This window comes from Phyllostomus hastatus, unplaced genomic scaffold (assembly GCF_019186645.2).
Source record: "Phyllostomus hastatus isolate PE091 unplaced genomic scaffold, TTU_PhHast_1.1 phas_scaffold_442, whole genome shotgun sequence".
Taxonomy (NCBI): domain Eukaryota; kingdom Metazoa; phylum Chordata; class Mammalia; order Chiroptera; family Phyllostomidae; genus Phyllostomus; species Phyllostomus hastatus.
In genome coordinates this window covers 3,685,094-3,712,831 of record NW_025334030.1, presented here as the reverse complement: position 1 = coordinate 3,712,831, position 27,738 = coordinate 3,685,094, and the positions used below count along the sequence as shown (strand labels likewise).

At 44.1% G+C, this 27,738-nt stretch overlaps 2 protein-coding genes across 5 annotated transcripts in view; one reads left to right on the top strand and one right to left on the bottom strand.

Annotated features, from left to right (window-relative positions):
* Positions 1 to 373: 373 nt before the first annotated feature.
* On the bottom strand, positions 374 to 8,997 carry NMRAL1 (NmrA like redox sensor 1). 4 transcript variants are annotated; one of them, XM_045820558.1, is made up of 6 exons: positions 8,733 to 8,997; positions 8,460 to 8,533; positions 5,534 to 5,772; positions 3,156 to 3,405; positions 1,606 to 1,796; positions 374 to 675 (listed from the first exon to the last, which is right to left on the bottom strand). In XM_045820558.1, the coding sequence occupies exons 2-6, from the start codon at positions 8,497 to 8,499 to the stop codon at positions 496 to 498; spliced, it is 900 nt and encodes a 299-aa protein (XP_045676514.1). In that variant the 5' UTR covers positions 8,500 to 8,533; positions 8,733 to 8,997; the 3' UTR covers positions 374 to 495. The 4 variants fall into 4 exon arrangements, with proteins under 4 accessions (XP_045676514.1, XP_045676513.1, XP_045676517.1 ...); XM_045820557.1 differs by having other exon boundaries at positions 8,762 to 8,997; XM_045820561.1 differs by having other exon boundaries at positions 3,291 to 3,405; positions 8,762 to 8,997.
* A 7,303-nt stretch (positions 8,998 to 16,300) lies between these two features.
* The window catches only part of HMOX2 (heme oxygenase 2), a 38,763-nt gene continuing 27,325 nt past the window's right edge, over positions 16,301 to 27,738 (top strand). The window contains exon 1 of the mRNA XM_045820746.1: positions 16,301 to 16,418. The gene's annotated coding sequence lies outside the window, so the exon portion shown is untranslated. The remainder of the gene's footprint in view (positions 16,419 to 27,738) is intronic.

Here is a 27,738-nt window from a genome sequence, read left to right as displayed (position 1 = left end):
TGCCATTGACCTCAGTACCTTTCGGGAGCTGAAGGGTGTATGTGCAGGGGTAGCAAAATGTGTGGCTCCTGGCTGGCGGGGGACTGTGTCCTGGACTCTGTGTCCTGGACTCTGTTCATGCTTTGAGTGAATTTCAAATGTGGAACAGGGTGGTCAGAGCCACAGGATGTGGTCACAATGCTGTTTCACACCTGTTTGACTAAACTTAAAACTGCATCTAAAGTCCTGTGTGTTGTTACCAAATGCCTGTTCTGCCCTCACACCCCTTCACTGCAGGGGGAGGGCACTGGACCCCCCACAACTATGTGTCCTGTTGGAATCAGTGCCCAGCAGCTGCCACCCCAGCCCAAGTCCCAGAAACAAAGCCCTTTTCTTTTGGAAACCATCTGAGAACAATGGCCTTTATTTTAAAAATAATTTTTTTTGTAACAAGAATGAATCACTGTGGCTGCACCTCCCCTCCCCCTAGATGGTGTCAAAAAGTGGACAGGGTCACTACAACCTGAAAAAGTCCCTTTTGTGCTGCTCCAGCCACTGATCCAGTGTTCTGGCCTTGGGGTTGAGCCTCAGCGTCAGTTCAATGTCCCGGTTGGGCTTCAAGGCATAGAAACGGAACATGTTGGCCAGGTCCTGAGCCCCAGGGAAGTCAAGCTTCTCATACTCCTCAGGGGTTGTCTGGAAGCAGAGGGGTGTCTGTGATGATCCATTGACATCTCAGCACCCTACTTAGGTGGTGGGGGCTGGGGACACCTCAGTCTTTACCAAGGTCCTTGCTAAGTCCACCTGAAACGCACTGTACTTGATCAATTTGTATCTGAGCTCAGCTCCTCAAATCCTCCACGAACTGCCCCAGGCTTTTCATTGCTTAGATAGTAACACCTGACCTCATAGTGCCTGTTTTCTAGAGCACACCATTGCGCTACAGAAGCCTCAGTTCTGTTCCATTCAATCCTCACTACCAGAGCAGGGGCACTATTCACACACCCCTTTCTCGGATAAGGAAACTGAAGCAGAGGCGTGCGGGGCTGTGCCCCAGGTCACGCACTGCTGGGTGTTACAGCACGATTGAGCCTGGAGTTCTGTCCAGCCTCAAACCCCTCATCATTACTGTTTGGGTCTGGGGGCTCTGTGGATAGTTTGTCTTTTAACACCCAGGGGTTTTCCACATTTTCTTTAATGAAAAGGTCTTACTTTCATAATTGGAATGACAAGAACCAAGAAACCCAGGGGTCTGGACTGGAAGACTCAGGATCAGCGGGGAGCGGAGGGGACTGTGCGCCTTCTGCCCACCCATCCAGGCCAAGTGTGTGTGTGGGGGGCTCTCTCTGGCCTCCTCCCCCTTCTCTTCCCTCAAGTCACATCCCAGAGGAGCCCAGCAGCCCTGCATTTGCACTCCTGGCCCCTCTTCCTGGCAACTTTCCAACTTAGTTAACCACCTAAGCCAGAAACTTCACTCGGCAATCACACTTGGCTCCCAAAAACAGCACAATGTGAATGCTCACAGTTGTGATGAATTCAGATTTACCTTGTTCTAAATTCCCTTTCTTAATACCCACAAAGCCCTCCTCGGGGTTTGAAATGATTAGTAGGAGCTGAGGGGCCCACCTTGGCATCATACACTGCTTTTCCAGTGTGCTTGGAGAGCAAGTCAGCGTACTCCTCTGCTGTGTGCCTGCAGGTACTAAGCCCAAGGTTCTGGCCAATGTATTTTTCTGGCATCTTCAGCAGGCTGAGCACCACAGGGCCCAGGTCAGCAACGGACATACCATCCATGGGTATGTCACCCATGGGCAAGCCTGGGAGGGGAGAGGGAGACATGTTAGCATGTGTCATGTCCTAGAGCGGACAGCGAGCCCTTTGCCGAGGGGTAGAAACTGGTGTTCCTAACAGACAACCAATTGGACATCTGCACAGATCGGCACCTGATACGACAGACAACTCCTGCTGTCTATTTCAGAGCAGAAGCAACAGTGGAACTCAGCTGGGAAATGGGATTCAAGCCAAGCTCTGCCCCCTTGGCATGCTGTTTAAACACTCTAAGCTCAGGTCACTCCATTCTTAGACTGTGGAGAAGAACCCTGGACCTGCCCACCTTTCTCAGGGCTGAGATCAGGGACAGGGACAAGAAAGGAAGGGCTCCTAAAGGTCCCCTGAGAACTGGCTGGTACCCTCAGGCCCCACTGCTCCCAAGACACTGGCCTGGGTGTAACAGGCCAAATCCTGAATTTCTGATGTGGAAATTTGTGGGTAGCTATTCTAAACACCAACTCTACTGACAGAAATGTTTGACTAGCTGAGGCCAGGACCTGGCCCACAGCAGTGTGTGACAGGTGCTCATTCATGACTGTTGAATTAATGAATGACTACCTTCCAAGTTGTGGTTTTGTAGATGCAGAGGGACAGCAGTGTTTAGTTGTGGTGCCCAATGTGCTTGGGCTGTGCCATTTTAAAAAGGGGCCACCACAGCTACCTGTTCAGATCACCCAGGGACCTTGTGGGGGTGGAGGTCCAACTCAGAGACAGCATAAGGGGTGTCCCTAACTACAGCTTTGCAAAACATAAAGGGCAATACCCATTGCCAACACCAGGACCCAACTGCTCACCAGTGGGCAGAGCTTGAGCGATGGTGAGCCAGTGTTTGTGCACAGCAGGGGGTGCCGGGGTGGGTGCCCACTGAGGGCACTCAGGCCTCCTGGGTGTCCTGCTTTAATCCACTAGCTGACTAGCAAGACTGAATTGTATGAGGTTCCCTCCAAGCCAGGGTCCAGTGCACCAGCCATTTAGAGATTTGCAAATGGGCATTGAGAAGAAAGTGCTTTCCACTTTGTGACATCTACAACTGGGTCTCATCTTCCAAATCCTCTTCTTTTTGAAGGAAAAGTAATAATTGCACTCATGTCTGTAAAGCTTTCCACCAGATTGTTATCACCACATCTCAGTAGATTTTCTCATTGCCCCCGAGCAAGTCAGTGTCATGCCCGTTTCACAAAGCAGGAAGCAGAGGCCCAGCCAGGTTTTATTCCTTGCTCTGTCACAGGCCTAATGTGAGAGCCAGTACTCATATCTAGAATCATCTGAGGACAAGCCCATAGCTTTCTATGACACTCATAGCTCCACACAATGAGAGCAGGTGCTCAAGGAGGAAGGGTACTCACTCAGCAAGTAGCTTTTTCCATCTGGGGCTTTCTGGGGCAGAAAGTAGGAGAGGAGGTTCTCAAAATAGCAGGGCAACCGCACACTGATCATGGGAACACCAATGTCCCGGAAATATTCCTCCACTTCCCCTTTACCATCAAAGTGGCCTGCTGCCAGTCTCCCTGCCGTCAGCTTCTTGATATTCTCCAGGCCGCTGTAGACCACATAGCGAAGACCCAGGCGCTTGGCCAAATTGGCCAGCAGCTTTCCCTGGGGGGCAGGAAAGCAGAAACCACAAAGCTAGGAGGGAGGATGTGTCCCCAGTCACAGCCCAGTTCTCCAACCTGAGTTGCCACTGTGCCTGATAGTAAGAGCCCAACACCACTTATCCCTCAGATAAGGCCGCTCTTCCAGAATGACGCTCACACACAGTAACACGCCCTTTAATGTGCAATTATAAACCCATACTGCCCACAGAACCTTCCCATCTTCTCTTGATCATCTAGGTTGTTAGTACTTTCTGATATGCGTGACTCTAGCTCACCTATGTGCAATCTGCTGCTAAGTCATCTTCCTTGGAGACCCCAGGATTTCACAAGGGAGGTGCTACAGCTCAGCAGTTAGGCACACAGGCCACTTGAGTTCCAGTCCTGGTTCTGTACCACACTCGTCGGTTAAATGGGGACCACAATACTACCTGCTATACAAGGCCATGTAGGGGGTTGGACAGTGGCCTCCAAAAGGACATCCTAACCCCCAGAACCTGTGAATGTGACCTCATTCAGAAAAAGTCTCTGCAGGTATAATTAATTTAAGGAACCTGAAATGAAATTATGCAGGATTACCCATTTAACCCAATGACAAGTGTCCTTATGAAACAGAAGACAGAGAAGTCCATGTGAAGACAGAGGCAGAGACTGAAATGATGTGGCCACAATGAGAAGTAGCAGCCACCAGAGGCTCAAAGAGGCGCGGAACAGAATCTCCCTTACAGTCTTCAGAGGGAGCAAGACCAACACTTTGATTTTGGACTTCTGGCCTCCAAAACCGAGGGAGAATAAATTCCTGTTGTTTTAAGCCAGCTGGCTTCTGATCATGTTACGACAGCTGTGGGGCACCAATACTAGCTGTCAGATGAGAGAAGTTGTCTTTGTCTCTTCTATGGAATGGGCTTCCATGTAAGATGTAATCGAAGAATGAGTCAAGACTAAAGACAAGTTTGAAGACCAGTGATCCAATCTCCCTTTACTTTGCAGAGGAAGAAAACAAGGACCAGAGCAGGCAAGTTACGTGTACAAAGCCATAGCTGTGGCTAGTTGGGAATGACGCAGGACTAAAAACTGAAGTGTGTAATTCTCAGCCTTGTGCCTTTCCTCTGGCACGAATTCTACATTCCAAAAAAACCTGAATGCTTTCTCCGTGTCAGACAATGTGCAAGTGTCTCAATCTTCAGTGAGACAAAAAGATGACTGTGTCTCATGGTTCCTCTCTTATCCCTCCCACCTCCACCTAGGCTCAAAAACCACTTAACTAGAGAGAATCTGGGTGGAAAAATAGAATAAAGTGAAATATAAAACATGTGAAAAAGGACAGAGGGGACTTTCTGGATTGATAGAAATATATTTTGATCAAAAGGCAGTTATATGGGCTTATTTATTTTCAAATTGTATCAAAGTGTACAATTAAAATGTGTGCATTTTTTAATAAAAATTATGGGTCGACAGAGTTAGATTTTTAAATTTGTTTAGAGAGATGGGAAGGGAGGGAAGAAGAGAGGAAGAAAAACATCAAATGATTGCCTCTCACACACCCCCAACTGGGGACCTGGCCCGCAACCCAGGCATGTGCACTGACCAGGAACTGAATCAGCAACCTTTTGTTTTGCAAGCTGAAGCTCAATCCACTGAGCCACACCAGGTAGGGCCAGAGGTAGACTTTTAGAAAGTATAAAAAGTCATCTGATGACAAAAGAGATTAGTAATTGCCTAGGGCTGAGAAAAGGACAGGCATGGGGAGTGAATGCTAACAGGTACAGGGTTTCTTTTGGGGGTGATAAAAATGTTCTGACATTAGGTTGTGGTGATGGCTGTACAATTTCATGAATAGGTTAAAAACCAATGAATTGCATACTTTAAAAGGGTGAATTGTATGGTAAATGAATATATAAAAAAGTCACTGCATGAGAAAGCAGCCTCCTCTTGCCCTCATCAAAATCTAAGAGGGCTACAAAGAAGAGGAGGGAAAGGCCTAGAGTGATCAGTGGTCAGTGGCCCTGGGTAGGATGGGTCCTACTGGCAAGCTAGAGATTTCCCCTAGGAATCAATAAGGACCTGGGAACTCCTTTTAAGATGTCCTGAAACTAGCCCCAGCCTCCCTAAACCCTGCTGCCTGCCCTCACCTGCTTGACCTCCTGTTCTTGACTGCAGTTCTCCCAGTAGTTGGTCACAATGAAGGTGGCATGAGCCCCAGTCAGGGCAAGTTCCATGCTGGCCTCATCATTCTGGTCTCCCTGCACTATTTCTGCACCTTGCAGCTTTAGCTCCTTTGCTGCTCTCTGCCCAGGGTCCCGGGTCACAGCTCGAACCCTGAACGTTCCATCTTCTATGAGCGTACGGGCCACTGAGCCCCCCTGGGCACCTGCAGAGTCAAAAAGACCTGAAGGGTTGAACATATGCCTGGGAGTCCTGCTAAGAGTGAAACCCCAAAGGGAATGCTCCATCACAGCAAGACACCCAAGACACTTTTCCCCTGTCATTCTCATTAAACTGTCTTATAGCAATTTTAAATAACAGCTTTATTGAGAAACAATACACTTACCATAATATCAACTCTTTAAAAATATATAGAGTATTCAGAGTTGTGCAACCATCATTGCAGTCAATTTTAGAATATTTTCATCTCCTCAAAAACAAAATACATATTCATTCGTAGTCACTCCCCATTCTCTCCTCCCTGGCAACCACTGATCTGCTGTTTCTACAGATTCACATGGGATCCCACAGTATGTGGCTTTTTGTTTCTGGCTTTTTTCATTCAGCATGTTTTCAAGGTTCACCATGTTTCAGCAGGCATCACACTTACACCTTTTATACAAATTTTAAAATGCATTATGAAATATTTAGCAGACACAAAAAGGCACAACAATACCCATGTACCCACTCCTTAGCTTAAGGAATAAAATATTACCATACCTTTTCCAAAACAAAACAAAACAAAAAAGATTGAGAAGACTACAAAAATTAAAATAATCAAAAGGAAGAAAATAAAAATCACCCATAAATACAGGAGGGAACAAAAGTACATTTACAGTTGTGAGCACATGAAACACAGTTTATTCTTGTATTATTTATTAATTATTGTATTATTTTCCATACAAGCAGGTTCACAGTGCCACGGTGACATTTTTTGAGTTAATAAAGCTATTGTAGTAATCATAACCTACATGTCTTTTTCCACACAAACAACTGTAAACCTACTTTTCCCTCCCCCTGTATGGACAAGAACAATGGCTGCAGCACTATTTGCAATGGTGAAAATCTAGACAACCTAAATGTTCTTTGGTAGGAATCTGGTTAAAAAAGTGATAAATCCATACAGTCATTAAAAAGAATGTGGCAGATCTGTATGTATGACTTGGATAGGTGACCATGACGAGTCCTGGAGTGAAAAAGGCAAATTGGAGAACTACAACTACCTTCATACAGTTTAGGCAAGAATGTAAAATGACATAGTTGCTGTGTAAAACAGCCTGGTTGGTGGTTCCTCAAAATGCTAAATTTATTGAGTTACCATATGATCCAGAAATTCCACTCTATACCCAAGAAAATTGAAAATATATGTCCACACAAAAACTTGTACATGAATGTTAATAGCAGCATTATTGACAAGAGCCAAAAAGTGGAAACAAATCAGATGTCCAGAATGAAATCTATACACCAAAAGATTTGTGTGGCTGCCAGAGGCTGAGGAAAATTGAGGGAAACGGGGAGTGACTGCTGGTGGGTGTTCACGTAAGAAATGTTTAAACCTGTAAAGAATTTTGATTAAGCTTATTTGAGCCAAACTGACATGATATGCACCAGGAAGCAAAATCTCAAGGGACTGAGAAAATGCTCTGAAGAATGGCAGTTTTGCAGCTTATTTTTAATGTACTGATTTGAGAGAGATTTGTTGTTCTATTTATTTATGCATTCACTGGTTGATTTTTGTATGTGCCCTGACCAAGGATCAAATCTACAACCTTGGCACATCGGGGTGATCCTCTAACCAACTAAGCTATCCAGCCAGGGCCTGCAGCTTATTTTATAGGTCAAAATCAAAGGAGATGTAATGAAATTCACTGGTGGGAAATTCAGCAACTCGGGGAAAATCTCTGGGATTGTATAAAAAGCCAGAGAGACACTACTTCTTTTACATCAGTGGGTGCAGGACAGTAACATTTACAGGCATGGAGATGGTATGCAGGCAACAAGAGGACAGTACAGGCTGTGCTCTGGGGCCAGCAGTTGTGCCTTGAGGGGTTTGGAAAAGATTACTCTGACATTTCAAAAGTAGGTGACCTTTGCTGCAAAGATAATGGACACGTTCACTTGAGGTAAATTACATCACAGAAGGTGCAGTCCTGGGACTGTGACTACCTGCACCACGACCCACTTTTAGTTAGGAATTTGTGTATCAGACCATTCTGTGATTATTTTTGGTCTTTGCGTTTGTAAGGGCCACCATGCTGGCCTCTCCCAAGCTTGTCAGGTTTAGGATATGGACCCTTTTTCATTCACATAGATATGGGGTTTCTTTTGGAGGTGAGGAGATCTAAACTTAATTGTGGTGATGGTCACAGAACTCTGTAAATACACTTAGAAACCAGTGAACTGTACACTTTAAATGAGTAAGTGGTATGTGAATTATACCTCAATAAAGCTGTTAGGTATTTTTAAATATATATAGAAAAAATGAAAAAACAGGAGGGGCAAAATAAAACACTATCGTTTAACAATAATATTTATTTAGATATTTTTAATTTGATGGGATACTCAAACAACTCAGTAACAGTGATGGATGGGGTGGGGAGGGGTACTGAAATTGGAGAAAGATTTAATTTCGGTAAGATGTGCAATGACTATTTATTCAAAGTCAGAGTAATTGTTTAGATTCAAGGGGCATCTGTGCTCATTTCCTGTCCCCACCCCCCAAAACGGGAACAGGGATCCCGGCTATTTCACCCCTCCCTCCCGACTTCTGGGGACGTCTCTCCGGGCTGGGCAGCTTCCCTGGCTCAGTGAGAGGTCCTGCGCTTCAGGGCCTCCGACTGGGGCTCTGCTTACCTGTGGCTCCAAACACCACCACTATTTTCTTGTCCGCCATGAGAGTGGAAGCAGAAAATGCCGTCCCGAGAAGCCTGAGGAGCGGGGAAAGCGCGGTGTGGGCGACGGAGCCAGAGGACCTCCCGACCCGACTGACTCCGCTCACACACCGCATAGGCCTGAGGGGGCGGCCGGCCCAGAGACGTTCGGACTTCGGGATTCGCAGCCCCACTTTCGGGTCTGATACCACCCCCACCCCCTCGTCCATTTCTTGGACCCTTGCCAGCATCCCACCTCTTAATGCAGACCCCAGCCAGCGTTACCTCCTCACCGTGGCCTGAATGGGAACGCTCCCGGAAATTGAAGGACCCGAGCACACTGCAGAGGGGGGATGCAATCGTGCGAAAGGAACCGACCCCGCACCCGCAGCTTCAGTCCTACCCTGGCAAAGACACCCCTGAGTGCAGGGGCTTCAGGCTGCGCTGCTTTTGAACCCCCGTTGTTCGGGCCTCCGAACAGAGCATAGCTGGCACCCCCGCCCACAGACACAGATGGTTCCTCCCAGTTTGTGAGGGACTCCGTAGGGTTCTGGACTCCTCCCACACTAACCCGTCAGCTTTTTATCTTGCTCGAACATCTGAATTTATAGATATGGGGTGTCACCTAAGGATAATTATATCTGTATCTGTGAGTCTTAACAACCTAAGGCACTGAGTTCCTTCATATATGACTGACTCAAGTTTGAGGTTGCTGCTGCTTGCACAATTTGAATTCTTTTATACAGAAAAGTGAGATTTCTTTGTGTTCAAGTAAAACTCAAAAATGACCCTCTCACTCATCTTCTGAATAGTTATTCTGACTGGATAAGAACATTTGTTTTTTGATTCATTCCAAAAGATGTGCAGGTGTGGCTGTGGGTGAGTGGTCAAGGCGGTGGGCCAGGAGATCCTGGGGGTGATTCTGGGCAGGTTCAAGTCCTGCTGCTTAGGGTTCTACGACCTAATATTACCACAAGAGCTTGATACTCATCTAAATGATGTCAGACTAAGAAACGCTGATAGCAAAGTAGTATGGACTCATCTGGGAATGTCAGCCTCAGGGCAGCAGGCATTTGTTCACTGCTGGATTTCCAGCACCTAAAATAGTACCTGACACAAAGTAGACTGACTGTGTAACAGGGTGCAGCCAAGAGGGGGGGGCCCAAATAGGCATTTGAAATGGGGTCCAGAACTCAAGGTGTCCAGGAGATTTTAGGATGTCCTCACCCTCCCCCCACCCCCAGATGTGGGTTGGGGGAAGGGACAAATGGAGCAGGTCCATTGAGAGCTGTTTTGCATAGCAACAGCCTTGCAACTAACCTCTGGGGTGGTCATTTAACATATCTATAGCCTTTGGCTGGTCACTTAGATATGTTGAATAGCTGTGGCCATGCTCTGAGCCATGGGAATGGAAGTAACATCCTCACCAAGACGTAACTGGGGGGCGGGGCCACCGAGTTACAGCGCTTGTGTGGGAGCTTGGAGATGTTTGGCTCCATGACGTGGGGGCACACCTGCCCAGACTCATGATGGCAGCCCAGTGAAGCTGGAAGGATATGGGAGTGCTAGAAAGTGTAGCTGATGGTGAGAGGAGTTGGAAATGGGCTGCAGAGGAAGATTGGCACGGGGATTTAAACCCAGATTCAGCAACCATTGGAGAGAGAACCATGTGGCTGTGGCAGTGCAGAGAGGATCACAGCTATTGAGGGAGAGAGAACCACGCCGCTTTGGCAGAGTGGAGACTCCCGCAGCCCTGCGAGAGAGAATCACCATGCGGCTTTAGCAGAGAACGCCACTCGCCTTTTGGCAGAGTGGTGGACCCGCCCCTCCCGCCCCCTTGCAGCCTTTGCACAGAGAGAAGCACTCGGCTTTGGCTGAGTGGGGACTCCCCTTGCCCTGGGAGACAGGACCGCTGGAGCGGTGGAGAGAGGACCACGTGCCTTTGCCAGAGTGGGGACCCCCACAGTTTTAGAAGGGGGAACCACCACCCGGCTTTAGCAGAGATCCCGGCGACACAGCTGAGGATGCTGGGAACCGAGGGAGGCCTACCAGCCAAGACAGATTACTGGGAAGAACTGGGAGCTGCCTGAGCCACGGACTTGTATTTCCTTTGCTGAGATACGGTACTCTGGACTAGGCAAAGGTGGAAGGAAGGACTGTGTTTGTGGGTGTTTTAAGGGACTTTGGGATTTTGACAAAGGCATTAGATCACTACTTTAAGTCTGTATAGCATTAAATAAACTTTTCCTTTCCTTTTCACGAATCTCTGGCATTGAGAGACATCTTTCCCATTGACGGCGGACATAATGGACCTGGGGGTTTCTTTCAGTAATGGTATATCGTCCCAAGGCCCCCCTTATATTGTTCTGTAACAACTGGTGTTTAAACATCTGCTAGGCACTGGATTCACAGGCAACTCAAACTAAAACTGACATTGTTTTCCTGAATCTAGTGGTGGAGATACCCCATGAGGAAATGTATTTTTTAATCAATTAATTTATTTTAGAGAGAGGAAAAAAAACATTGATTTGTTGTTCCAGTTAATGCATTTATTGGTTGCTTCTTGTATGTACCCTGACTGGAGGTCAAACCCACAACCTTGGCATATTGGGATGATACTCTAACCAACAGTGTACCTGGCCAGGGTGGGAGTGTGTATTTTATTTATGTAGAATCTTGGTTTTTATAATAAGATGTATATTTTTATTTTAATAAATATACTTTTATGTTTACTACATTTATAAATGAAGATATCATCTGTGTGTTTATCTTGGGTAAATATCTTGAGGTCTCCTCCACACCCTGTTATGCTATGCCTCTGCTCAGACTGTAAAGTTTGCCTGGAATACCTTCCTCCCACTTCCTTAAATAGTGCTAACTCCTACTCATTCCTTAAGACTCTGCATAGAGGGGAGGGGGATGGGTGGAAGTGGAGGAGGGTATAAGGGAGATAAATGGTAACGGAAAAATATATAATTTTAAAAAGACTCTATATAACCATTACTTCCTCCAGGAAGCCATCCCTGACCCCTAGGCTAGGCACTACTCCTATTCCACTCTATCCCACTTGCAAAATTGTCTCTATCACATTGACGGAGGGCTTCCTGAAAGCTGGGCCCATGTTTTGTTTGTCACTATATCTCTCCCTCCAGACACAATGTACAGCACTTAATAGGAACTCAATAAATACCTAGTAAATGAATCTGGCCCTATCCACCTTCCCAGCTTTTGGCACACTTAATGTAAGGATCTCCCCCTGCTGCCATTTTGGCCAATGGGAAAGAATCCCCGGTGCACTGACTAACTGTCAATGATAACATCTATCTATTAGCTATCTTTTTTTTTTATACGTTTCAGCTAAGTTGCAGACATCATTACCCTTCTCCCCTAAACACTTAAGTACACATTACTTAATTTTCCAAATATTAAATATAATTTGGAGTTCAATATTTGTTTTCTAGATTAAGTTTATTACATATAATATATTTTTATATTTTCCTAAAACTTGCTTTTCCCCTTCTTAATGTCCTTTCTTGGGAAGTGTCTACCCTTCCTTTTTAAATTTATTTTTAGTTTTAGAGAGAGGGGAAGGGACGGAGAAAGAAACGGAGAGAAACATTGATGCAAGAGAGAAACATCGATTTCTCTCTCTAGGCAACAGCCTCTCACAAGCACCCAACAAAGGACTGAATCTGCAATGCAGGCATTTGCCCTCACATGCTTTGACAGGCAATGTCCAACCAACTCAGTCACACCTGTCAGGGCTATTCTTCCTTTTTAATTGGGCACAACTGTATTGAAATTTTTTAAAATATATTTTATTGATTATGCTATTAGAATTGTCCCATTTTCCTCCCTTTATCCCCCTCTGCCCTGCACCTCCCCTCCCTCCACCATTCTCAGCCCCCCCTTAGTTCATGGGATATACATATAAGTTCTTTGGCTTTTACGTGTCCTATACTATTCTTAACCTCCCCCTGTCTATTTTCTACCTTCTAATTTATGCTTCTTATTCCCTGTACCTTTCCCCCCTTTCTTCCCCTCTCCCTCTCCCCGCTGATAACCCTCCATGTGATCTCCATTTCTGTGATTCTGTTCCTGTTCTAGTTGTTTGCTTAGCTTGTTTTTGTTTTTGCTTTTATTAGGCTCGGTTGATGGTTGTGAGTTTGTTGTCATTTACTGTTCATATTTTTTATCTTCTTTTTCTTAGATAAATCCCTTTAATATTTCCTATAATAAGGGCTTGGTGATGATGAACTCCTTTAACTTGACCTTATCTGGGAAGCACTTTATCTGCCCTTCCATTCTAAATGATAGCTTTGCTGGGTAGAGTATTCTTGGATGTAGTTCCTTGCCTTTCTTTGAATACTTCTTTCCAGGCCCTTCTTGCCTGCAAGGTTTCTTTTCAGATATCAGCTGATAGTCTGATGGGAATTTCTTTGTAGGTAACTGCTTTTCTCTTGCTGCTTTTAAGATTCTCTCCTTATCTTTAATCTTGGGTAATGTAATTATGATGTGCCTTGGTGTGTTCTTCCTTGGGTCCAATTTCTTTGGGACCCTCTGAGCTTCCTGGACTTTCTGGAAGTCTATTTCTTTTGCCAGATTGGGGAAGTTCTCTTTCATTGTTTTTTTCAAATAAATTTTCAATTTCTTGCTCTTTCTTTTCTCCTTCCGGCACCCCTATGATTCAGATGTTGGAAAATTTAAAATTGTCACAGAGGTTCCTAAACCTCTCCTCATTTTTTTTTTTGAATTCTTGTTTCTTCATTCTGTTCTGGTTGACTGTTTATTTCTTCTTTCTGGTCCAAACCGTTGATATGTGTCCTGGTTTCCTTCCCATCAGTGTTGGTTCCCTGTATATTTTTCTTTATTTCACTTTTCATAGCCTTTGCTTATTCCTCTATTTTGTGACTATACTCAACCAATTCTGTAAGCATCCTGATTACCAGTCTTTCGAACTGTGATAGGTTGGCTATCTCTTTGTTCCTTAGTTGTATTTTTTCTGAAGCTTTGATATGTTCTTTCATTTGGACCTTTATTTATTTATTTATTTTTTTGGCTCCACAGTGCCTGTTAGGTAGTAAGGGGCGGAGCCTTAGGTATTCACTAGGGTGGGGCAACCCACCTTGCTGCCTTGTGGTGCTATTTGTGGGGGACAGTCCAAGAGGAAACAATGCTGCTTGTTTAGCTCTCTGTCAGCTTTCAGTCACTTCTGCTGCTACCCACAAGCAATTTGTGCCAGTCTGGTGCTGATTCCCAGGTAGGTGGGCATGTGTATGTTCTAGGACCCTGTGGGTATCTCCAATGAACTCTCCTGTGAAGCTGGAAGTTTCGCCTGCTGGCTCAACCCTCACAAGTTTTTTCAATCAGAGGTTTTGAAGCCTTATTTCCCTGCACTGAAACCCTGGGTTGTGCCCTCTGTCTCATTCCCCAGTTGTTCCTCCTGGTTTATCCACATGCAAATGTGGGACTGTCTGCTTCACCAGCTAATGCCTTGCCAGCACGTGTCCACTCTACCCAGCTATATGTCTCCATTCTTCCTTACCGGTCTGGATGAATGTTTCTTCTTTAACTCCTTGGTTGTCCAACTTCCATACAATTCAATTTTCTGTCAGTTCTGGTTGTTCTTTATTTTTAAATTTGTCGTTGTCCTTCTTTTGGTTGTGGAAGGAGGCACAGTGTGTCTACCTTCGCCTCCATCTTGGTCAGACAACTCTATTGAACTTATATGCCCTTGTCAAACCCTACTCCATCTTCTTCTGATGGATCTAAAGGTTATTTCAAAGTTTTCACCAAAATGGAGTGCCATGGTATGTGTTGCAATCACCTTCCTTATTTGTGTCCTTTTGGGTTCTTGCAAATGTTAGATAGGACAAGAGTCTCAAGATCTGGGCAATCCTAAATATTATTTATTGATAAATGTTAAAGTTTAGCATAGCATTTTGTAGATGCAGTAATAAACAGGATAAGCTGAAAGGAACTCAACCAGATGAAAGTAGCTAACTGCAAAGAAAAAATCAACATGTAATTAACCAAACAGTGTGTGTGTGTGAGAGAGAAAGTATATATATATATAGTCTTTCTTCCCTGGGGCATAAATTTTTAAATGGATAGGAATGTTCTTCAGTCATCTTTTTTAAAGACTCTCCTAGATAAGTTTAAAGTCTTTTTTTTTCAGGCATTCTCCAAAGAGCTCTGCTCTGTACACCTGGAAAGCAAAGAGTTCTTCTTTGCCCAGATAGATGCCAGCTCCTGGAACCTGAAAAATAAAGAAATATACTCTGTACCTGGGTGATGAACCAGCCCTATATAAGCCAGACCCCTAGCATCAGTTCTGGAGCTAAGCTATAGCTAGTTGCATCAAGCTCTCTTCCTTTCTCCTTTTCCTGCACCTTGATTTCAGAAAACCTCTAATTTTAAATGTTTCATCTGCTCTCCTGATTTCTATCTCAGTGGTGAGGGCAGCAAGAACCCCTTTGTCAGTGACAAATTCCCTGTCTCCCTATTTGCTGCAAGTAAATAAAACTTGCAACAACCACATCTCATTTTCAAAAAGATTTTATGTATTTATTTTTTGAAAGAAGGGAAGACGAAAGAGAGGGAGAAACATCAGTGTGTGGTTGCCTCATGCACACCCCCTCCTGGGGACCCGGCTGGCAACCCAGAGATGTGCCCTGATTGGGAGTCAAACCAGTTATGCTTTCATTCACATTTTTGACTAGAGTATCCCAAGCAGTGAACCCTTTGAGTTCAGTAATGCAAGTGTTCCTACCCAGAATTGTTGGGTCAAAGAGAATGCCCATTCTAAATTTTAACAAATCTTGCCAAATTTTCCCTCCTTCCCCATGTGAACAAAAAAGGGGCTATCTTAGCAAGCCTGAAAAACTCACTAACTGAAAGAAGCCACACAGGATGTTTTGATTATCAAAACATTCCTAACTGAGCAGGTTATGGTGGGAAGTCCTGTCCTAAGGTACATGTGATAGATTACCTCTTCCTTGAACAAGCCCTGTCCATTGTTTATGTGCATCTACAATAACATATTTAAAATGTTAGAATCATTTCTTCTCAAGACTGCCAAAGATAAACATTCCAGTATGGTGGGGGTGGGAATCAACCCCAACATTCCTCATTATCTTTCACCTGCATACCTCTGTAAGCTATGTTAAATATTTACTATCCTTCACTCACTAATGTAAAAGAAACATGTATCTCTCCATTTTATTTTCTATCCAATCCTAGGGATTTCCCCACTTTACCTACCTCCACCTCTTTAATCTTCTATTAATGGATTTCATGTAACCTTTCTTAGGTCTTCTTTGATTCTAATGTATAAAATAAATGCAAAAATTGCTATTTCTCTGAGCATTATCTCTGTTCTTTGGACTTTTGCTTCCAGGACTAGCTCAGGATACATGGCTCTAATAAACTCCTTAAACTTTCCTTAGGTTTGGAATTTCTTTCGTGGACACCTAATAACTCTAACAAACACTGTAAACTTCCCACACCTTTGCCGACAGTGGACATTACAAGCCAGTCATTTAATCTGCAGCCAGTCAGATGGTTAAGGAAATGACTGGAAGCCACTGAGGCTGAAACAGAAAGTGCAGGTGGAGCTCAGCGCGCAGGGCCTGAAGAGGTGGTGACACTGGTTAAGAAAAGCGCCTAGCTTAGAGGAAGCCTCATGAACACCAGCTCTCACTGGTTAACTCCGGGGCACCTCAGCTCTGGGGCAGACCCAGGTATCAAGATAGGAGCCACTTGCCTGGCGCAGAGGCGTGCCCTTCGCAGGCCCCGCCTCCCGCTGCGTGCGTACGTCGGGCCGCCCTCCTGCCCGCCCACTAGACTAGGGTGGTAGCAACTTCTGAGGGTGTTCCTGACCGACGCGCGGTAGTGGTCACAGACAGGACGACTCGCTGAAGGCCGAGAGGATCCGTGGCTGGTGAGTGGCGTGCGGCCTCCTGGGCTTCCTCCGATTTCCTCGGTGGGCCTCGACCAGCTCCGGTCTTTGGGGGCTGGGTTCCGCCGGCCGCGGCTCTCTGCGTCCCCAGTGCCCGTCTGAGGGAGGCCCAATGGGCCAGGGCCGGGGGCGGCGGAAGCCGGGTGAGCGGGGAAGTGGCTGGGTGTGGTGAACCCTGCTTCAAAGACGATGTTTCCGAGGGCCGGGGAAGCCTTAATGGCCAGTTTGCGTTGGGCCCCATTGGATCCTCCTTTCTGGCGTCGCGAGTGCGAGTGCCGCTGCGTGAGGTGCCCCCGGGGTTGCAGCCGGTGGATTTGGCATTTCCGGCGAACGTTGCAGCTACTGACCTCCCAGCCGGCAAGTCAGTCCACCTGGGGCCCTCGAGGACCCGGACCTGCCCCAGAGTCGGAGATGGGTGCCCGGCTTGGCGGCTTGTCTTGGGCCATGGCTTTGCCCTTCTTCCATCCGACTCATCTTAGTCTTAAGGGCCCTTTGAGTGACTGTTATGACTTCATGAGTGACCCGCGGCCGCCACAGTAGAGAGCGCCAAAATGGGAGGGACCAACGCCAGGGGCAGCCGGTTAGTTTGGGTGGGGAGCTTACCTATCACCTCATGGGCACGGTTCTCTAGACGTATTATAAGACCTGCTAGGACCGCCTTGCACAATCTCCGCACAAGGCCTGTCTGTCATGACATTTAAATTTGTCTGATGAACCGGTTGTTGTGGCCTGAGGCTGCTATCCATTATTTTTATGTTATGATTCTGTGAACCAGGAAATGAACATGGTATATAGTTCAGGAAGCCTCTGATTCTCAGCCCCTTCCAGAACCCTGTGGGTTGATAATTTTCCCACTTTTAAATGGGGTTAGTGATGAGACTCGGGTTAAGTGAATTGACCTGCATCTCACAACCAAGAAGGTGGAACACGGTCGACTGCCTTCAGGTCCCATGCTCTTTCCTAAAACAGAGTTGTAGAGATTGGAAGTGGATTGTTATTTAAACTGTCTTCCCCACCGCCTAAACTGTCTTCCCCAGTGGAAGGAAACGGAAACTTACTGGTTTTATATATTGAATTTCTGGTATGGTGTTAACCAGTGTTTACATTAAAAATTTAGCTCTCATATTAAAAATTTTAGTTTTTCTTCCAGGAGGAGGGGGGATAAGGAAATACACGCTAGTAAATCTGTGCTGTATTCTTGAGGGTTTTTTTTTTTTCTTCAAGAAATATCACAACAAAACAACACAAGCTTACCAGAAACAGTCAATTGGGCATTTACAAGTTTACTTGGTGAAGTTGGAAAAAAGTTTTCAAGTACAGTGCCTAAGCCAGAACACTGGTGAGGATGTGGGAATTTGAAGGGTCTTGGAAACACACATTCATGAGTGATACCTCATCTAATTGGGGATTTGAAGAGAAAACTCTGTGAGTCCCCCATTATCTGACTTACTTGCTTTTTTCCGTTGCTTGGGCCAATAAAGTGAGATGCTGTGAGTCCTCGAGTCAGGAGTATGAGCTCTAGAAATGCCAATGAAAAGAGGAGTTACAGAAAGTAAGGTATAATTATTGTGTTTAGCTCACCCCTCAACAAGATGGTGGAAAAGCAAAACTAGACAGTTGGGGCCTTTGGGCTACCTTAATTTTTTGTTTCTTTGTTTTCTTTTAAAAACTGACTCTGGATTTCAGAGTTCAGTTGGGCTCTAATCAGGATTGCACCAAAAACTGTAGTATCACTCTCATAGGAGGAAAATATTTTTTATAATGAGAATTGTATATTTTAGTGTAAAACTTTAAAATTTGGTTTGGAACACCTTGAAAAGAAAAGAAATGAAAAACTATAAATTACCTCCTGGTACATTACTGGCCATAGTTGACCAAAAAGTTATCAATAGACATTTAATGTGGCAATTTTCAACTGGTGTGTCACAAGAATTTTTAAAACATGCAATACTTGACTGCTTAGTCAGGGACACTGACCTCTTTTCTCTTAGATTGTCAAATGAAAAATGACAACAGCCAATATAACAATAACTGTCTGGTGTGAACGAATCAAAATTATACCTATTTTTGGTCAGTAAAAAATAGAATATATTTTTTGGTGTTCTGCAGATTTTTGGTAATTAATTTATGTGTGCCATGAGATAAGAAAGGTTGAAAATCGCTGATTTAATGCAGTCTATTTTTCTGAGAGTGGTCACTGGGAGAATGAACAGATCTGGATTACATCTTTTGTGTTCAACACAGTGAATATTACCTGCTTTTAGTTTATTATATGTTAGGTTTGTTTATGCAAAAACATTGGCTAAAATCTCTTTCTTGTTGCAATCTGAATGATTTCGCATAATATTTTTGCATTGCTGAAAAGCAGTGCCATTATTGGAACAGTTAATATAACTGCTAATACCAAGATCAATTGGTGTCTCTCTTTCTCTCTCTCAATATATGTATTGGAAGATAACTCATTCTCATGACCACTCAGGTGCTCTGTAATATTCACTGTATGGGTTTCTTTTCCACATCAACTCCATTTATTAGATGTTGTTTCCCATTGTATTACACATTTTAAAGCCAACTAATGAAGGCAGCTGAATTTCAGAAATCTTCTTTTTAAATTTCTAATAAGTTTGACATGGTATTGAAACATAGTAGCCCATGACAGTCTGGTTTAGTCACATTACATATATTAAAGAATATGCAGTTACATTTATTTATATATTTGCAAGAAATCCTTTTTGAATAACCAGTGTCCTTCCATTTAAGAATAACAATGGTTGCCCTGGCTGGGCATATTGGTTGGAGTGTCAGCTCTATATGCCAAGGTTGCATGTTTGATCCCCATCTCCAGTCAGGGCACGTACAACTTCAACCAATGAATGCATACATAAGTGGAGCAAATCTATTTTTCTCGCTGTCTCTCTCCACTCCCCTTCCTCTTTGCCTCCCTCCCCCTTCCCTTCTCTCTAAAAACTAATTTAAAAAATAAAGAATAACAATGGTTAATGGACTTAACTATAGATAATTTAAAGTTGTATAGAAATTGTAAAGGGAAGCCATTTACCAAGAGTCCGAGGATTGCATCTAAATTGCAATCATGGCCAATTGAAATGGAGCCAGGAACTTTTTCTGGGTTGTCATATCAACCACATCTATATTCAAGATTTACATTATTCTAAGCCCCTAACTAGACATTTCAAAACAGCAATTAAACTTACAAGGCTCTTAGAAGTGAATAGGTTTTAATGTTTAATTGATGTAATTTTAGCAAAAATGCATTTTTCTATATGATGTGTAGGGTGAGGTAAAAGTAGGTTTATAGTCGTAAGTACATGAAACACAGTTTATTCTTGTATTATTACTGTATTATTTTCCATATGAACAACTGTAAACCTACTTTTGCCCCACCCTGTATTTCTTTTAAGCGAGTATTTTAATAGTAATCCAAGGGCTGTTTAGTCTGTTTATGGAGTAAGAATTGTATTCTTGCTGTTCAATGATATGATGCTGAGGAGTGTTCATTTTTCAAGTATATGCTTGAGTATCTCAACCTGTGTAAAGTCTATAGATACACTGCCTTTTTGTTTGTATGTCAAGATGATTGAATCAGTTAATTCAATCAACTTGTAACCATTTTAACTAATCAATTTGTAACCATTTTTACTCAAACAGCTATTCAACACTGGGTAGTTTCACATGTATGTATATGTGTGGGGGCTCCACCCGCCGGACCCTGTCCCCCCACCACACCATCCACCATGAATGAGAATACTCCACCAAGACATGATCTGTTTGGGGAGGAAAGGTGGCTGATCTCTCAAAGGAGAAGGGCCAAGAGCCTATTCCTCAGTGGGCTTTTATTGAGTTTATTTGCATAGGAATACAGGGAGTATAGGTAAAGCTCATCAATCATTGTCAGGCAGTAAGGATCAAACAATAGATAACATACAAAGAACTATGAGGGCTTATTCTGAGTCAGGGTCTGTTAGCTAAAGGGCTGTAAAACGTAGGGGAAACAAACTCACTTCATGCTTGGACCCTTATCAGAAAATTGAGGACATTCTTAGCAAAGCAGGTTTCACAGGATTTTATGTATCCTGCCCTTTCCAGCACAGGGCTGGACTGCTCTCTCTCATTGTTTCAGGTTTAAGGCAGGCAGGGGAAGTAAGGCAGCCAAGAGATTAGGAAACTTCTTTCAGGCAGAATGAGGACTCAGGCTTTGTCAAAGCCGAGGGGCCAGGGTCCATCACCCCCTTTTGCTATAGCCCCCAAGTTGTTCCCTGGGGGCCCCTTTGTGATCATTGCCTGTCTTAGGCCATCCCTCCCTTGAGGAATCATACCCGTCACTGGCTAACTGGTCATCCACCCAGGGCCAAGCAGGGTGAAGTAAAGGGGGCAGCAGTGTTGCCCCTGCCAGGGAGATAAGCTTTGTCTCCTTAGTGGCTTAGGGTCCCAAGGTCTGTCACTCAGCCTTAGCCATTGGGGGTTACAGCTTCTGAAACCAGGCAGCGTGGTTCCTAACATGTATGTATATCCAAATACATTCATATTCATTTATATTAGAATGAAAAATAAAGGGTTTGTTTCTCCCAAAAAAGGAAGTTTCGGTAGTATATATTTAACCATGAGAAAACATTTAAACCTTCTGAGCTGCAGTTTCTGTATCTGAAAAATGAAATTAGTACTTGATGAGTCTGAAAATGTTTGGTGCCTTAAATGCTGCTTATTGATCTAAAATGGTTTCCAAATCTTTTTTTATCACTTAAACATAATTGTACTAACTTATTTTTCCCCAACACAAGTTATAATAATCTTTTTTTCATATTTTTTAATATTTTATTCATTATGCTATTATAGTTGTCCCATTTTCCCCCTTCACTCCCCTCCCCCCTGCCTACCCTCTCCCACTCACATTCCTCCCCTTTAGTTCATGTCCATGTGTCATAAGTTCTTTAGCTTCTACATTTCCCACACCATTCTTGCCCTCCCCCTATTTTCTATCTATTGTCCATGCTACTTATTCTCTATATCTTTTTCCCCTCTCTCCTCCTCCCACTTCCCTGTTGCTAACCCTCCATGTGATCTCCATTTCTGTGGTTCTGCTCCTGTTCTCTCTTTGTTTGCTTAGTTTGCTTTTGTTTTAGGTATGGTTGTTACTGAGTTTGATGTCTTTTTTTACTGTTCATATTTTTTATCTTCTTTTTCTTAGATAAGTCCTTTTAATATTTCATATAATAAGGGCTTGGTGATGATGAACTCCTTTAACTTGGCCTTATCTGAGAAGTTCTTTATCTCCTCTTCCATTCTAAATGAAAGCTTTGCTGGGTAGAGTATTCTTGGATGTAGGTCCTTGCTTTTCATGACTTGGAATACTTCTTTCCAGCCCCTTCTTGCCTGCAAGGTCTCTTTTGAGAAATCAGCTGACATTCTGATGGGAACTCCTTTGTAGGCAACTGTTCCCTTATCTCTTGCTGCTTCTAGGATTCTCTCCTTCATTTTTACCTTGGCTAATGTAATTATGATGTGCCTTGGTGTGTTCCTCCTTGGGTCCAACCTCTTTGGGACTCTCTGAGCTTCCTAGACTTCCTGGAAGTCTGTTTTCCTTGCCATATTGGGGAAGTTCTCCTTTATTATTTGTTCAAATAATTTTTCCACTTGTTGTGTTTCCTCTTCCCCTTCTGGTACCCCTATAATTCGGATATTGGAACGTTTAAAGGTGTCCTGAAGGTCCCTAAGCCTTCCTCATTTTTTTGAATTCTTGTTTCTTCATTCTTTTCTGTTTGGTTGTTCCTTTCCTCCTTCTGGTCCCTTCCATTGATTTTGAAACTCAGTTTTCTTTCCATCACTATTGGTTCCCTGTGCATTTTCCTTCATTTCTCTTATTGTAGTCTGCATTTATTCATCTAATTTATGACGAAAGTCGTCCAATTCTGTGAACATCCTGATCACCAGTGCTTTGAACTGTGCATCTGATAGGTTGGCTATTTCTCGATCGCTTAAAAAAAACTGGCTCTGGGGCTTTTAACTCTGTTTGAGCCATCTTCTTTATTTTATTTTATTTTATTATTTTATTTATTTATTTATTTATTTATTTATTTATTTATTTATTATTATTTTTTTCCTTTGGTCTGGTCGCGCCTGTTTGAGGGGTGGAGCCTTAGGTGTTCACCAGTACCGGGCACCTCAGTCGCTGGGGTGTGACGTTGTATGTGGGGGTGGGGTCTGAGAGGGAACAGTGGTGCCTGTTCTGCTCTCACCAGGACTCCAGTCCCCCTTGCTGCTTCCCACAAGCAAATTGGGCTCCTCTGCTGCTGGCTCCGGGGCAGGTGGGCTTGTGCACTCTCTTGGACTCTGTGGGTTTCTCCAAGGAGCCTCCTGTGAGGCTGAGAGAATCTCCAGGCCTCAACTTCCACAGGTGTTTTCAATCGGTGCCTTCAGGCTTTGTTTCCTGGCGCTGGGTCCCTGGGTGGCACGGTCTGTGTTGCTGCCTGTTTTCACTTAGTTTGTCTGCATGCGAATGTGCGGCTGTGGACAGCAACCTGCTTTGCGCACCTCACTGGGTCTGCTCGTTGCCTCCTGTGCCCAGGGTCTGCCACTGGTCCGCCAACTACCTTCTGCACCCCGCGCGCCTGTGTCTGCCAGCCACCGATTTTTTCTGCCGGTACGCCTCGACCCCTCTTTGTAAGCCTCCAATTCCTCCTCTCCTTACCGGACTGGATATATGGTATTCGTACTTCCGTTCGGTTCATTTCTCTCTGTTCTGGTTGCTTTTTGTTTGTAAATTCTTGTTGTCCTTAGTTTTGGTTGCTCGAGGAGGTACAGTGCGACCACCTATGCCTCCATCTTGGCCGGAACCCCCAAATCTTTTTATTTTGGTAAATTTGGGCCCTGGAATCTATTTTTAATTTCCCATGTGATTCTTGTTTGGGACCCCATTGTCTAAAGTAAAGCCTGGGAAGAAGAGGGAATGGACTGGCAAGAGGGTAGAGAAGTAAGTGAGTGGGATACATAAGGGGACAGTGGAAGAGGAAAGAAGGGGGTGATTGTTGCATGGCAATAATTGCTGTCAGCTGGTGTGCAAGAGGCCAAGCTAGTGGATATTTTCTTCCTTCTGCTTAGAGGGGAACATTAATTTTTGTCATATGAATAGATTTGTTTCCTTCTCAAGAGGACATTGACTTAATTATTGTTACAATTCTTAAATTTAAAAAGGTGTTGGGGAAGAGTGGCCGAATAGAGACAGGTGTCTTATACTTCACCTGCCTTTTTCTAAATATTCCTAGCTTCCTGCCTTTCTCCTGATGAGCTCTCTCTCAGTCTCAGAAAAGTCAAGTTTTATTATCTAATACTCAATCCCACAATTATTTGAGGGCTGTGGGAAGGTGCTAGTATGATTCAACAGTCTGCAGTCATGCTTTCCTCTAACCTAGTCATTGTAGTGATCATAATTTTTTAAAAGATTTTATTTATTTATTTTTAGAGAGGGAAGGGAGGGAGAAAGAGAGAGAGAGAGAGAAAGAGAGAGAGAGAGAGAAACATCAATGTGCAGTTGCTGGGGGCCGTGGCCTGCAACCCAGGCATGTGCCCTGACTGGAAATCAAACCTGCAATGCTTTGGTTTGCAGCCCATGCTCAATCCACTGAGCTACGCCAGCCAGGGCTGTGATCATATTTTTTATGTGAAACACTGAGACCCAGAGTTTGAGTGCATAGGTGTCCTGAAGGAATTGATTGCTGAGATGAGATATTTGAAACAGAACTGTCTGGTAAATCTAGAACATAAGGCTGTGTCTTTAGCACTGTTGTATGTATTGCACAATTAGTATTTCTGCTGTGGTACACCTTGTGTTTTCTCTCTCTTTGAAAGCTACTCAAAGCTACAAGGTCTTAGCCCTCTTTGTAGTCACAGAGCACATGAACAGTATAAATGTTTGTTGACGATAATGTGTCACATTCCCAAGTGTAGCCTGCCCTTCCCTAGATACTGGATCTGCTATTTCCTCTGGCAAGACCAGTACTGCTGCAGAGGAACTGTTATCACTTAGAACTATTTCAAGGACAGTCTGGAGGAGGGCAGGCAGGTGTAGAGAAGGAATCAGTAAGCAAAATCGAGTGTGGGTTGGGAGAGGACTCTAAGTAGTATTTGAAGGCAGATGAGAAAAGCAGATGTAGTGAGATAGTGTTAAACCTCTACTCCTTTGGGGGGGTTTTCCTACAGGAAGGCAAGGGAGAGTCAGGCCTTCTTTTTGCTTAGTAATTAGAAAATAACTTAAAACACTCCATTCCTCTACCACTCACTTGGGTTTCTGTCAACCTCAGCCAAATTTCCAGTGTTTAATGTCATGTTTGTCCTGCTTTGTAAGACTTTTTGTGTTTGCAAGTCAAAAGTGGAGTGACTAGCTACTACATGTTATGGTTTTTTTTGCCCTTTGTAATTTGGCTTTTCCAGAGCATATGCCCAGATTTTAAAGAAGTTAATTTTTAAGTGCAAATGCCTAAAGGTTGAGGGACAAAGATGCAGTGATATCCACCCCTTTGGCAAGCACGTATTGCCTCTATGGTGTGCAGAGTGTTGCCACTGAGGGGTGTGAAAAAACAACAATGAACCCAGCATAGTTCACTAGGAGTTGGCAGTCACCTTGGGGACACGAAACAGTAAAATCACTGAAAGTTTATGATTGTTGTTTTGACACTCAGTATTCTGGGAGGTCAGGAAAGTGAAGAGCTGAGAAACGGAAAAGACAGAACTTGAACTGAACCTGCTGGGGTTAGGTAAAAGAATAGGAAGAAAAAGAAGGAAGGAGGCCAAAGAAATGGGATGCCGCTTTTTAGAAAGCATTCAGGGGTCTCACTGAAAACATATTACCTGGAAAGAGAATGTCTCTCATAAAGGGACTTTTTTAAAACTAGGATTTTTAACCTTGATTATGGGTCTGTGGGTGAATTGTAGGGGCCTGTGGTTGCTCTGGAATGGCATAGGCAACATTTTTTAATATGTGATTGTCCTGGGGAGAGAGTCTAAAGCCTTCATCTGATTCTCACAGGAATCTGCAACCAAAAGAGGCTAATGATTATTCTATTCTGGCAAATACCCTTCCTACCCATCTCCAGAAATACAGTTCTCTGAATTTGTGTTTTCACATGAGAAGGTATTTGAGTGGAAGATAAGAGACAGAAATCCTAGGGTTCTTTTGTGAACAGTCTTTCACTGAAAACCAACTGTCATGGGACATGCATGAGTCCTTGTGCAGAGGACAGCATGTTCCCACATACACATGGTGTTCCAAGCTGGTTCCCAGGAACAGGGCAACTAAACACCCTCACTGACTAGTGTGGGTGAGGCTCTGGGTATGTACTCAGAGACCTTACTGTCAGTTGTAGCTGATACAGAGTTAGAGTGAAGTGGGAGTGTTGTGGATGGGAGGTGAGTTAAAGACATAGAAACCACAGGCTTTTTGGAAGGTCAGGGTGTGTTTCAAGAAGCTGCTGGAATATTGGAAATAAGGTGTGAAAGAGTATATAGAGCCCTGGCCTGGCAGCCAGAAAATCCTGGGCAGGTCTGGGAACAGTGGCTAATTCCAGGACTAGCTTCCTCTATTGCTTTGGACATAGATGCCGAAGAGACTGTCCTAGAGCTGTGATCACTTAGCACATGCAGCAGGGAATGGAAGCTGTCCGTTTCAAAGCTCCTGTCCTAGCTTCCCTCTAGACCACAGCCATTGAACTAGGCCGAGCTCAGAGTTCCTAAGGGTGCTACAGGAACTGACCCCTGAGTCCCCAGCCCTCCCATACTAGTTTAACTATGGACACTCCACTCACTGCACTTGCCTTATGTGTTGGCCTTCTGTGTAGGGTTTGGTTGAACATACCTCTCAGAGCCTTGGAGCACATGATTCTCTGCCTTTCTTGGCCTATAAGCTGTTCAACTCTTCCCCTTCCCATCTGGTTTATCTTCTTTTTTCCTAAAGTTACTCATTCATTCCTGCCTAATTATGACCATAGTTAACAGTGGATGTTTTGTGCTATTTGAATTTCTTCTCAATAGTGACTAATAGAGACAATGATGTTAGTCACTTCTATGGACCTCTTGGGAATTATAAGCACCTGCTTCATGTATCTTTGATTCATGTAGTTTGTGGGGGCTGCCTAAGTAATGGCTGTTACTTCATTTTACCATGTTAAACTGCTGGGGGGGGGTGTTTTCAGTAAATTGTGATCACTGTAGCGTTTAACTTTTTTCCCCTTGAGATAACGATAATTTAATGCCTTGATGTATTTCTTCCAAAATGTGCTTAGAGACAGGATGTGGACTTTTTAGGAGATTGTACAGCTATTGCCTTCTTCAGGTTGACCTCTTCCCTAGGGTAGTAACAAACAAGAAAGGAACACTGCTGTTAATCCCTTCTATAAAGCCAACTGGGGGAAAAGGTTTTTCAGAGGCACACATCAGGAAGTATCAGGTGGCCTGTGCATTTATGGGGTGAAGGTGTGCAGTCAAGCATTTGTTAGTTTGATGTTAAATTTTGCCTATCAATTTCTTAAAAAATAGGGGAGGGTAAGGAAGTAGGAATGTTCTGCTCCTAATTAGGCTTTCAAAGTCCTTAAAATAAAATCTAAATGGTGTGTTATCTGTAGAATGTAAGGAAGCCAGTTTAAAAACCAATGCAATGCAGTATGGCAGCATAAGTAAAGAGAGCTTGCCTCCACACACAGCCACATCAAAATGACAACTAAACTACAGTAACAGCCATCATTCAGAACCATCAGAAATTGAGCTGAATGGAAGTTCTACAACTACAGAATTAAAGAAGAAACTACATCATAACTGGTAGGAGGGGCAGAGACACAGAACAGGCTGGTCCCACACCAGGCCTCACAGCCCAGGGTTCCAGTGTCAGGAAGATAAGTCTCCATAACTTCTGGCTGTAAAAACCAACAGGAACTGAGGCTGTGGAAGACAAACTGCTAGAGTCTCAGGACGTTTCTCTTAAAGGGCTCACACACAGACTTACTTGGATTCAGTCCTTCTGAGCTCCAGCACAGGAACAGCAGCTTGAAAGGCATCAAAGAAATATAGGGAGGAACTGAATTGTGTGGCATTAGGGTAGGAGCTGGGGGGCAGCTTTTTCCTAGACAGAAGTGCTGGCAGAGGGCATTGATCCTTTTCTGAGCCTTCCCCACACAGCCACAAAGCCAGCAGGTAGGTGCCATATCAGAGACTCTATCACCCTGGCTCACAATATTTGCCCTACCCTTGTGATTCCCTGAGGCTCCACCCCACCCAACTTTCTGCTTGACCCAAGCTGTTT

Coding starts and splice junctions, on each gene's coding strand:
- NMRAL1 (XM_045820558.1), bottom strand. CDS start 8,499: ATGGCGGACAAGAAAATAGTGGTGGTGTTTGGAGCCACAG. Junction 3,406..5,533: donor AAGAACAGGAGGTCAAGCAG/GTGAGGGCAGGC, acceptor CCTGCCCCCCAG/GGAAAGCTGCTGGCCAATTT. Junction 676..1,605: donor AAGCAGTGTATGATGCCAAG/GTGGGCCCCTCA, acceptor CTCTGCTTCCAG/ACAACCCCTGAGGAGTATGA.